This window comes from Corvus brachyrhynchos, unplaced genomic scaffold (assembly GCF_000691975.1).
Source record: "Corvus brachyrhynchos isolate BGI_N302 unplaced genomic scaffold, ASM69197v1 scaffold22, whole genome shotgun sequence".
NCBI lineage: Eukaryota > Metazoa > Chordata > Aves > Passeriformes > Corvidae > Corvus > Corvus brachyrhynchos.
This window is the reverse complement of record NW_008238355.1, coordinates 5,269,912-5,281,972: the sequence shown is the minus strand read 5'-3', so window position 1 is coordinate 5,281,972 and position 12,061 is coordinate 5,269,912. Positions and strand designations below refer to the sequence as shown.

Genomic DNA, 12,061 nt, shown 5'->3' with positions numbered 1-12,061 from the left:
AGAATTCAACTACTAGTTTATGGAGCCAGGTAACATTCCCTAACCTGAGATTTCCTAGTAATTTTTAATACACTAACATAAAGATTCAGCCACAGGCTCCAAACAGTTTTGTTTATTTGAGGAGAAACTGCTAACAAAGCCACATGTATGCTCTCAACTACAGATCAGTAAAGAGCTCTTAAAATTAAGTGATCAGAAATCTGAAAGCTGAGCACAACAGATGGTAAATCAGCGAAGTCTTGCCTTTTCAAAACTCTCAGCCTTTACTAGCAAAGATTAATTTCCAGAACACTAGTAAAGCTCATAATGCAGAGAGCATGGAAGCAAATAAGCTAAATAAAGACTGACCTGCAAACACAAAAGCTGAATGAAGAGTCAGCTTAAGACCTAGAGCTTCTTCTGAAGCAGTTTATAAGAAGGCTTCTTCATGGCTTTTAGATTACACAGGAAGTGATTAAAGCAGTAGCCATACCTACATAAAATTGTCCAGTGGTTCTAACTGCCTTTTATTTTCAATGTGTACAACTATAACAAAGTAACTACAAGGCCTAAAATACGCATGGTCTTAAGTCTTAGAGAAGGAGTTTGCTGCTGTTATTCTTAAATTAAAGGCTGCAAAACCAGCACAGGCCTGCATTTTCTGCAATTAAAGAAATTAAAATGTTATATATGAAAATATTTCATTTTTCAGATGTGAAATCATCACTGGGGCTATCAGAATAACTGCAGGTATAAAAAAAACCTGCAGGCCTTCACCAGTGATTGTGCCACCACTTGCAAAATGTGAGAATTTTCACCTCAAACGGAAACAAATGCATTCATGTTTGTAATCAATCATGCTAAGATAATGGTCTGTAGAAAAACACTGAAGGAAACAAATTTGTCTTCAATTAGGACTTGTGAGTGTATTGAAAAACATACAACTTCATGGTAATGCAGAAGATTAAAAAAAAAATGAACTGCCATCACATTTACTAAGCATTATCTGTGTGTGGAATGAGTAAAGCAGCAATCTTGAAACAAAGAAAAGCAAGACATACTGTTAGCTATGTATCAGAATGCACATGCACAAAGGGGCTGAATTAAAATTACAAAAAAAATTATCCTGAAATCTTCACATTTCAATTCTTTATGCCAAAATAAAGTTTCTTAGAAAAGGCTTATGCTTGCTCTCAGAAGAGTGAAAACAAAACACCACCACTCAATCTCACCTCACAGAGATAGTTCTGTGCAGTGAAGGTGCAATTTCCTTGCAGATTGATATAGGAATTTGAATCAACCACTTTCATCTGCATAGCACAAGGCTTCTAAGCCAAAGAAGTAACTCTAATGGCATCCTCATGAGTGGGGCTGGATCCTTCAAACACCAGACAAGACATATTCCACTACAGGAGCACACTAGCGCTCAGCAGTGACATAACATCACAATCCTTACATCTGGTTTACTTCTGATAGCACAATTTAGGATTCCCAGAAAAATAATTTTGTGGCTTATGATTCACAGGCAGGTCTCAAAAGAAGACCAGTCTTACAGACACTGAAGACAAACACAGAGTGTTCATTTTGAGACACCGTAGTTAGGTGAAGAAAACACATCTGCAACAGGACACCTGAGGCTTATTCCAGTCTCAGCCAGTAAACAGTTTTGCACCAAACAACAGCACCTCATACAGGAAATCCTACCCATAAAATACAGGGAATAATGAAGAAAAGGAGTACTTTAGCAGCACAAATGTTTGGGATTGCCGTTCCAAAATCCTTTTGGTTGGTGAAATAAGAATCAAATGCAGGTGTTGAGGTTACACAACAGTATAACATGCTCAGCTGTTTAATGGAGTGACATATTGGGCTGCCAGTAAACTTGATATTACTCATGTGTGGAAGGCCATTCCTTTCTACATTTACTTTTCCCTTTGTCCCCTTGGACAACTTTTCTTGTCCAAGGCCTTTTTTTCTGGTAAAATCATTTGGTCTGTATTTAAAATTAGACTACATAGGCTGAAACTAGTTGTTTTAAACACTGAGATAGCCAAGTGCAAGGAAAAAATCTATCAAATCTTAGGGAGACACATTGTTTCTGGGCTGGCAATATTGTTAGTGCCTGTTTCTGTATTTCATTCTACTGTAAACTGACATACAGGGACCGCTGTGCTGTGATCATTTGATCAGGCAGAAATACAGAGCAGGCACTACTATTTTAATGAACCATGCTCTGTCTGGCCCTCTAACAAGAATATAAGAATGATATCGTGTCCCTGTAGTATAGAAGCAGAGAGAAGACTAAACACATCTTCCAACTTTACAGAAACAGCATCACATGGCACTTGGATAAACAGGTGCCTTTCACTCCACAGAGTGTGCTGGTGACACATTTTGTACTCCACTAGGTGCATATAAAACAGGGATGACAAGGGTCCTTCTCTCTTAAGTGGAAAAGTTCAGATGTATCAGACAAACTAGAACCTTAAAAAAGGGGGTAATTTAACCACAGGAATAACTTACCTCAGCTGTGGTGTGTGTTCCTCACTGCTGGAATATTGTAGTGAAAAGTGGATACTTTTTCTGAAAGGAGAGCCTCTAATTCAAGCCTCACTACTGAATATGAATTTGGAATAATTTTAGAAAAAAAAAAAACACTTAAAATCTGTTGAGCTTCTAAATGCAGGAAATACTGCTTTTTGACAAAGTAACATAAACTTACAGCAATGACAAGAATTGCAGGAAAAAAGGACAAAGGTAGCACCTACAAAACATCGAAGCATTCTAAACAGGAGGTGGTTTTTTCATAGGTTTTTTACTTTGAAGTATTAGCCATGTTATGAAGTGTTGAGCTATACAGAGCACTACTGCATTGATGATGCCTGTCCTCACCTGTCTCTTGTATGTTTCCAGCTGACTGCGTGCTGCATTGGCCTTCCTCAGTTCTTCTTCCAGGCTCACGGTATTTTGCATGTACATTGTATTCTTCTCTTCTAAAAGCTTCACTTGCCGCCGCAAATCACCCAGATCCTCCAATTTCTTTTTGTATGACTCTACCTGGCTTTCTAATTTGGCTACTTTATCAGAAGAATGCCTGAAGGGACAGATTTATATCAAAGTTGAACTCTGAAAACGAACAAAACTAACAGAATTTAAAATGCTTTCTCACTGTGTTTTCTTAATGCAGAAGACATTCTGAGACATAATGGGGAGAACAATAAAGCAATCATATCCTCCTATTACTGATGTTTTCACTTTTAAATTGTCTGTTTTCTTCCAATAACTATTTGTCAACTCTATAAGCTGCTGCGGAAGGTTCTTTTAGACCCTATCCCTTTTCCTAACACCCAGAACTTTCTGATCTGCTTCCAATCTTAAAATAATAGTGAAAAAACCTCATTCCCACCCATTTCCTTTCAATTCTAAATTATCTTCTGTCTTAAATTTGTCAAAGGTAAAGAAGAAAAGTTTCTGCACTTCATTTTAATGACAGCCAGGAATAAAATCATAAAGATCCATCTCCTAGGCAAATTGAACTTGGTGACACAGAAGTACCATAATAGTTTTGGAACTTGATTCCTTCTTTAAAAAAAAAAGCAAAAAAAAAGAAACACCAGGCTTCATTCACAGCTTTTCAGAGTTTTATCAATCCACTTGCTGCACTGCCAAGACAGCAATGGACCTCACCTCCCCCAACGACCTCTGCTACTATTACTGTCCCCAGTTTCATTTTAGAATCAACCAATTTACAGACCCAATTTCCTGTGAAATCCAGGGAATCTCCCACTGAATTGATGGGCCAGTTTACGGGACACTGAGGCAAGCCAACTCTGCTTAATCCTCAGTGAGGTGCAGGGCCTCTCTCTTGGGGCAAGGAATTTTTGAACCCAAGCCACCCACACAGTTTATGCAGTGTGATGGGTTCATTCCTTATATTAATGACAGAAGGGTAAAAGACAGATACCATTGGTAGAAGGCTACTGGTGAGTCAGGAATGGCAGTATTAAATAGGCCTTGCTGGAGAGAATGGGTAACTGTTCTGAATAACCCATGGCAGCAAGATGCCAATACTGAAGGATTATGCTCCATAATAAAAGTGGCTGTCCCACCCTATAAACCCCAAGTATCACCAAATCATTACAACTTTCAATGCTAAAATCCAGTGGCAATGAGAGCTGCAACAGATGCTCGTATTATCATTATATGATAAACCAAAAGCACCACCCAAAGTCCAAACAATGCAAACCCAAGAAAGGAAATGGCCTAGTTTTATGATGAGAACAGATGCCCAAGACATGATGAGGGTGAATATTGCATACTCAAAGAGACCAGTGAGTGCCCTGTTATAACCATAAATTGGCATAGAATTACGAAGTTTACTAATAGTTATTGATTAGGTACACAAGAAGCAACTATTTTACTCAATAACTGTGCATTGGTCTGTGTACCTAAACCAGAGGATCCAAAGAATCTTGGAATTGAAAGTGTTTAATATAGATTAGGTACACAAATTATATAGACTAAAACATAGTAGTTAAAAAGGGTTAATGGAGCAAAATTTACCTGAGTACATCTATCTCATCCTTCAAAGACTGAGCCTCCTCTGCCAGTGTAGTAAGCTCTTCTGTTTGTTGTCTCAATTCTGCAATTTCCTTTTCTAGCTCTTCACAGCGTATTCGATAGTCATCTTTGGCAGCTTCTAATCTGTAGGAATGAAAAAAAAGCCCAGAAAATAATTTCTCATCCTGAGCTACAGTCACCTTTCCTCATCATCAGCCCCTCTAAGAACACACAAAATGGTTTCCTGCTGCAGTGAAGGAAAACAACAGCCCAATGTGCTTATTCAAAATATAAAAGCAGATTGACTTTATTGATTTATGCTTCCAATATAATATCAGTCTATTTCAAAATTCACAAGGTAACATATGTTCTCATAAAGACAAAACCTGATGTTTTTCTCTATAACAGTAGTTTTTCACAGTGGAAGCTTAAGCAGGAATTTTCATCTTTTTTCATCTTGGGACATACAGATTTGAACACGACATCTTTATTCTAAAATTTTGTTCAGCTGTCCAACTTATCTACCTCCAACAATATTGATCTGATTGTTAGATGTTATAAATTCCATACACCTCTCATTGAAGCGACTTTATTTATTTACTCATAAAGAACCAGTGCATGCCCAGTATGTCTGGAGAACCAGGTTACCCAGTTAGCAAGTAAAGAACTCTGACCAAAGTTGCTGAACTGCTTCCATATAGTATACACAGGCAAAGCTCCATTAACCTTGTAGCAAACAAAGGGAGTAAGTAATAGAAATTTTGTCAAAGTATTTTGAACAAATGGAAGAGAACATAACCTGAAACACAGAGTCCTACTGTGATTTTTGCTCTGAAATTAATAAAAAAACAATCCAGGATAGGAAATAAGGGCATGAGGAAAAAAAAAAGGCAAGGAGTCCTAAAAGAATCTACAAGAAAGGAGACAAGAGAAAATCTTTAAGTCATCTAAATCAGGAACAATGAAGATTTGGATCATGACAAACCAGAACAGTCAAAGGACAAAGAAGCAAGACTAGGATGAAAACTGGTATACCACAGTGAGCATCAGTTAAGCTGTACCAATCAGCTTGATCAGGTAGAACTGGAAGCAACACACACAAATTGCCATTAGAAGCCACATGATATGAAGACAGGGGAAGGAGGTAAAGGAGACAAGGAATGAGTCTCACATATGAAAAAAGTTTAGAATGACCTTCAGAACCTGAAATTAGAGTAACAGGCAGTGCAGATATTGAACATGGGGACAAAATCTGTTAAAACAGTAATTGATACCAGACTCAGGTAGGAATCACTTCAGAGCATGGAGATGAATCAGGATAGATAAAAGGGGACATTATCACCATTCTATTCCTTTACATAGTAGATGAATAAAAAGAAGAAATCCAGGCACTAGCTGTTGTGAAAGAGAAACACTGAATGTTTTTCAATAAACTGATGGGAGATGATATGTCAGAATAAGCAGGAAAGGAGGCTTATCAAGGGGAAATGGAAAAATGGCAAAAGAGACAAAAAAGGGAAAATAATGTGGCACATATTGTAAGAACTGGAAAAGGGCAATGAGAAGAAGACAGCAAAAGGAAAACTGGCAGTGTAAAGAAAGAAATACCATAATAGCACTCACAAAAGAGAAGGAAAGTATGGCAAAGAGAATGAAAAGGTGATGGTGAAGTGAACCAGCTTTCTTCCACAGAACAGGCTTACACAGCCTGAGAGCAATGGTCAAGAGGACCAGGAAGTATATTTAAAGAGGAAGTGTATCTTCACATATTGGGGAAATGTAAATGAAGTGCAGAGCTCATACATGGATAATCTCCATCTTTCATCATCTACGAAATTTGTTTTCAAGGACATATTTTGCTTTGTACATAATGCCACCAGCAGTACAGCCTGTAGCAAACTTTCATCAAGGAATTACTACACTTTAAAAATACAATCAGAATAATTTGCATAAAGGAAAGCATGCTACTTTTCATTCTCACTGACTTTGCAAAACATGGGTGAAATGACTGCACACAAACAATTCAAAGTAACTCATGGTAGAGCGACAAATTGTACTTTTTTTAACGCTGGACCTCGTAAAGAGCAAAATTATAACATCACTGCAAAAATGGTACTACTGTGGTTATACACCATCCATTATACTAATTAATATTTGCCAGCAGAACCAGAAGTATCTAAGTCACCTCTGTTGCCAGCTACAAACAAACAACCTAACCAAGTGTAGCTTTTCTACCTGAATGTTTCCTCTTGAAGCTGTTCCAGTTGTGTCTGCAGCTGCAGGTGTCTACGACCTGCAGGACTGTTGGGATCTTCAATAGAATCAGATTGGTTTAAACGTTCCATCAAAATCTGGTTCTCAGCAAGCAGGCTGCTCTTCTCCTCTTGGAGGGCTGCAACCTGTTGTAATAAAAGCATGAACAGAAATAACTAACCTACCCAGGTACAGAGAGCAGCATTTTTTCATTTTCTAATGAAGTCTCAACAGAGCCCACAAACAGAAACATGCAGGCTTCACTAGTTACACTGCACAAGAATACACTGTATCATTTAAAAGGTAGTCAATTGCTATGTGATGTAACCAATGTACTGCAACATTAGGGGCCGAGTTACCACTCGGGAAACATAATCATTCTTTGATGTACTTCGAACAAGAATTTAAAGAAAAAGTCTTTGTTACGACAGAAGATCACTTCATTGTAACAAAATCTGCATACTTTCCCTAACAACAAATAAAACTAGCTCTCCACAGTAAGGGCCATCCGTAAGCAGGCCTGAAACAGGGACACAGTCCAAAAGATGATTCAGTTTCCACTAGCACTGTGAAAACAGGTAGTAGTGCAAAGAACCCAAAGTGCTCCACGACCTGAAACATGGGTTCATATATTAACCACGACAAACAGACCAGCTTTATTAATTCCAACAGTTACTGAACTGCAAGAAGCCTGAATTAATACTGCAAAGTCAGGTTGCAATGGTAATGCCTTTCAGGGCTCCCCCTTCACACTCCTCATGTCTGCCCAGACTGATTTACTGACTGTAAAACTTTGTCTAAAAACCCATACATATTTAATGGTCTCCAGCAACTTCTGACTGGGATTTAACTGTTAACTGGAACTGTTACAGCAGCAGAACTTGTATTAGTTCTCTATGGCAAGAGTTTCACACAGCTCAAACCCTTCCTAACTGAATAAAAAAAGTTTTGCTAGTATGAATCATTTTAATACTGACAACGCAGCAACAAGATAAGAAAACAATGGCATTCATTCTGCTAGCACAAGTGAAAACAAAATAATTAGTGTGTCATTTTCACCCCCCTTCTAAAAATTATGTTTCCATATTCTACTACTTATTTTCAGCCATCTAAAAGTTAGCACATCTTTTTTTCACTTCAAAATTGATACAGACTCTGTAGCAAACTTACCTGCATATCTAACTCATGACATCTCTGGGCAATTTCTTCTTTCGTTGCAAGTGCTTCATTTAATTCTTCTGTAGTTTTCTTCAGCTACCATAAACAACAAACATTTACATTTTCATCATGCTCTGTGATCCATTTAAAAATATTCTGAACTACAGACTACATATCTATAAAATTATTTTTACATTTAGATAATATACTGAATTTTTAAAAAACAGAACAATTTTGTTCTTATAAAGAAAAAAAGAAGCAGATGTGAATACTGTTTCGTTTGTGTACTAGCAAAAAGTAACCGTACATAAAAGGAATATTTGCTCTTACATTAGAATTATCACACCTATTCTATAAATTGGGTCAAAAACTCCAGAAGAACTTGGGTCTGAAGAACTCATCAAATTTCTAAACTGAAAAAAAATTGTCAATACCACTTTTCTTTACAGATGCAAAGAATGCATAATTTCAATTTTCAATCTACGTTTGAAATACAGAAAGGACTGGAAGGTGGAATACAGGGAATGGACAATCAGGATAAAATCTCTCTAGTCACTGGAAGCTACTTTTAGTGCACAACAGGAATAAAACTAACATGTGACAGAGAAGCCTACCGTTCCAAAAAAGGGCACTGAACCTTATAAACAGTAGGAAATATTCAGGTACTTCCCTTCAAAGACTTAACGTTTAAGGATATGTATCTCACTGGTTTGCAAATGAATGCAGTTAAGATAGCATAAAAAACATAGCCACAAGAAAATTGGTCTGATAAAATAGGTGTATGCATGTTAAGTGTGTGTCTGTGTGTATATATATATATATATATATATATATATTACGTATGATTAAGTTTAAATGGGCCGTCTCAAACAGCATGATCATATATTGCATTTGCAAGTTTATTTCTCATGGGCCTGTTTACATACAAAAATCAACTTCGTCTGCAAGAATGTACATATTTCTGCAGAGAAAGCATGATGGAGGAATACAATGAGCACCACTAGTCTTTTTCTCCATTAGAAAAAAATCTGAGGAAGCAGACAGTGTTAGCATGAGGATAAGGTAGTAAAACAAAAATCAGGTTTGTATATTTTTAAAATAAATCAGACCAGGAAAGATTATATTTGAAAACTTCTCTATTGCCACAGTTCCAGGATTCCCATAGAAGTGGGGGTTTTGTAAAAACTGACTTTGGAAATAGGAACTCACATAAAAATATTTAATCTAATAGTGCACATTTTTTATCTTTCTTTCTTTCTCCATACCTAAAGATTTATCTGCAGTTTTGCATTATTATGTCATACAGCTAGACTGGTTTTTCAAACCAACTTTTTAATATCCTTTAAACACAATAGGAGCAAACTCAATTTATAAAGCTAAAGGACTTGAAATACTGAAATTTAGTTTTCCACTTCCTATTTTACTTTTCCACAAAACCCTTTAATGAAAAAAAAAAAAAAAAAAAAAGAGACAAAATTATTAATATGGAAAAAAAGACTGGCCACTGACATGCTATGATTGAAGGACAAGAAACATCTAGTCTTAGATACCTGCCGATCAAGGTCAACGTAAGCATCATTTCCAACAGAGACTGGAGACTCTTTACTCATCAACTGCAATTAGATTACACTGGGTTAGAAAAAGCAAAGATTTTTACTTTTATATTAATACCTAAGTTTCAATGAAATACTGAGCTGATTTTTACTTTTGGGAGTTTTAATCCAAATTAATTTGAAAGGTTTTAACTTCATTTTTATATATGACACATTCAGAAACACGAACATAAAAAATCTTCATAATTTGTATTATTTAGAGTGCTATAAAAGAAACCTTACATCATCTCTTTTTCTTTTGACAGTGCACATTCTTTATCTATGATGAAGCCTATAGAACATCCCACTAAATTTTTTACTGCAGTGGCAGTGGATTGATAGTAGATATCAACACACCATGCAAGACCTATCTTTAATTGTTCTCTGCTAGTGGGTGTTTTTTTCATATTTCCATTACCTGGATGTTAACATCAATTTACTTATTTATTTGTTTCACTAAACTCCAGGACATATCTCTCTCAACTACTAGTGCAAATCAAAGGTGATAAAAATTCTGCTCTGGAGTTGTCTGTAATTTTCAAGCTTAAAAAGAAATTCAGTAGAGTGCATTCGTGAAATGAGTATTACAGTTCCTTGTATACTATTTTACTGCAGGAATAGCTGATAGTGGTTTTGGCCTAGAATATTAAAAAAACCAACAAAACAAAAAACAGAATCAAACCCTCAACACAAAACCCCACATCAAATCCTACAAAATTGACTGATGTACTGATCAAAAGAAAGAAAAAAGCTGATAATTAAGTTTTCTTATAGTAACCAAATGATCAGCTGTACAGGTCGGTAAAAGTGAAATCAAGCGTAGCAGAAGTTGTAGATCAGCAACCTCCTCCCACACAGGTCAAGCAAACATACTAAAGTAACCTTCTTACTAAAAGTTGCAAGACGGCAACAGGAACAGTCTTGCAAATGAGAAATACACTGTAACTAATTCAAAAGCCATCACCGCAGAACAGCGCTGATGGTTTCTGTCCAAACACAAAATGTTCTGATGCGATCCATGAAAGTTACAATTAAAAAGGCCCTATCCTAACCAAAATCAGGACAAGACTTCTTCCCTAGAATCTCCTGCTTAGCCAGGTAACTCGAGAGACAGTACTTCCTTTATTCCTTCTAGAAATCAGTGCTTTTGCATTGTTTTCCTTGGCAAGGTTTTTGGGATACACTGCACGGAGCCTTCCCTTCTCAATCCTGTTTATATCACCGCATACAAGTGAAAAATCTGTTTGACATTTACACCATTCATTTATATACATTTACTTTTCTCTCACTTTCCCCATTTCCTTAACTGGGATTTAGCTGCATAATTTAGATAATCTCTCCTCAGCAGTCCTCCTCAGACCTTGACAATATTTGCCAAATTTCTTACAATGACAAATTACTCCAGGATGAAGCATTACATCAAGCCCACATTCTCTGCAACAATAATTAGGAAGTCCCTAGCCTCAGAGCAGTCCCCTGAAAAGTGAAGTCTTGTCTTTTTCATTACCATATATAACGGCATTACAAACTTATCTTCAATTTAGGACCCTGTTTTCTAAGCCAATTATCATTTAAACAAAACCTCCCAATCCCTCCCCACTCTGTGATGTTCATACTATCTTCAAATACTGCATTTCACCAGCTTTTCCACATGACTAACAGGGATATCCCATATTAACGAAATACTGAACTCCTCTCACTATTTTATATTCCACAATGCTGTTCACAAACACACTTTGGACACATGGACACACACACACACAAGTTCCACCTGCTAAGCCAGCACTTTCCAACAGGCCGGTCCCATGCTGCAGGCAGCATGGAAGGGTGTACAACACGTCCCTAACAGCCACCACCCCTTTCTGGCTCTAACACAACTTCCTCTTTGAAAAACCAGCTCAACAGGCCTGTCCAAGACTTACAGTAAAAGGAATACAAGTGACCGCACAACCCACTAGAGGCCACTGTGGTTTCATTGCTTTCCGTGACTCGCCATAAGGCAGGCCAAGAATATAACCCCTATTTTCTTCAACGAGTTTTGCCATCTCTCCAAAGCATCCTGTCCTTGAGAACCCTTAGCAGAAATATCCAGAGAAGAGGACATTATCTGGAGTAGGATTAGGTAGTGGAAATACACAGTCTGGGTGTACCATGAATGCTAAACTGCACGTGTGAATTTCACTCCATGGGGTACATAAAGAATGTAATGGGGAAGTGTGAATGAGGCACCAAGGGCAAGAGCCACAGATAGATGTATAGATGTATCTCACATGACTCAGTGCAACAAAAAGCACCTTGCAATTGGATAATCTGTGGTATGGTGAGAAAGCTAAAGACAAAATTTAAGGCACTGTTTTGTGTTCAGTATCACAATCCGACAAGAAGAAAGAGATTGCCAGGTAACTCAAAAGGAACACAGGAATCCAACTTCTGATCATCAGTTAACAATAAAACAATTTTAAGAAGTGGGATGCAAAGGTAGAGTTATCCCAGCAAATGATTCCATCTCTTCCCTACCC

At 37.1% G+C, this 12,061-nt stretch overlaps 1 protein-coding gene across 6 annotated transcripts in view; it reads right to left on the bottom strand.

Annotated features, from left to right (window-relative positions):
• HOOK3 (hook microtubule tethering protein 3) overlaps positions 1 to 12,061 on the bottom strand; it is an 84,661-nt gene that overhangs the window by 30,794 nt on the left and 41,806 nt on the right. For all 6 annotated transcript variants that reach the window (XM_017735394.1, XM_008634560.2, XM_017735396.1 and 3 more), the window contains exons 7-11: positions 9,501 to 9,563; positions 7,963 to 8,046; positions 6,775 to 6,938; positions 4,543 to 4,683; positions 2,872 to 3,073 (exon numbers count right to left, since the gene is read on the bottom strand). In XM_017735394.1, the coding sequence (XP_017590883.1) occupies positions 2,872 to 3,073; positions 4,543 to 4,683; positions 6,775 to 6,938; positions 7,963 to 8,046; positions 9,501 to 9,563 (654 nt within the window). The remainder of the gene's footprint in view (positions 1 to 2,871; positions 3,074 to 4,542; positions 4,684 to 6,774; positions 6,939 to 7,962; positions 8,047 to 9,500; positions 9,564 to 12,061) is intronic.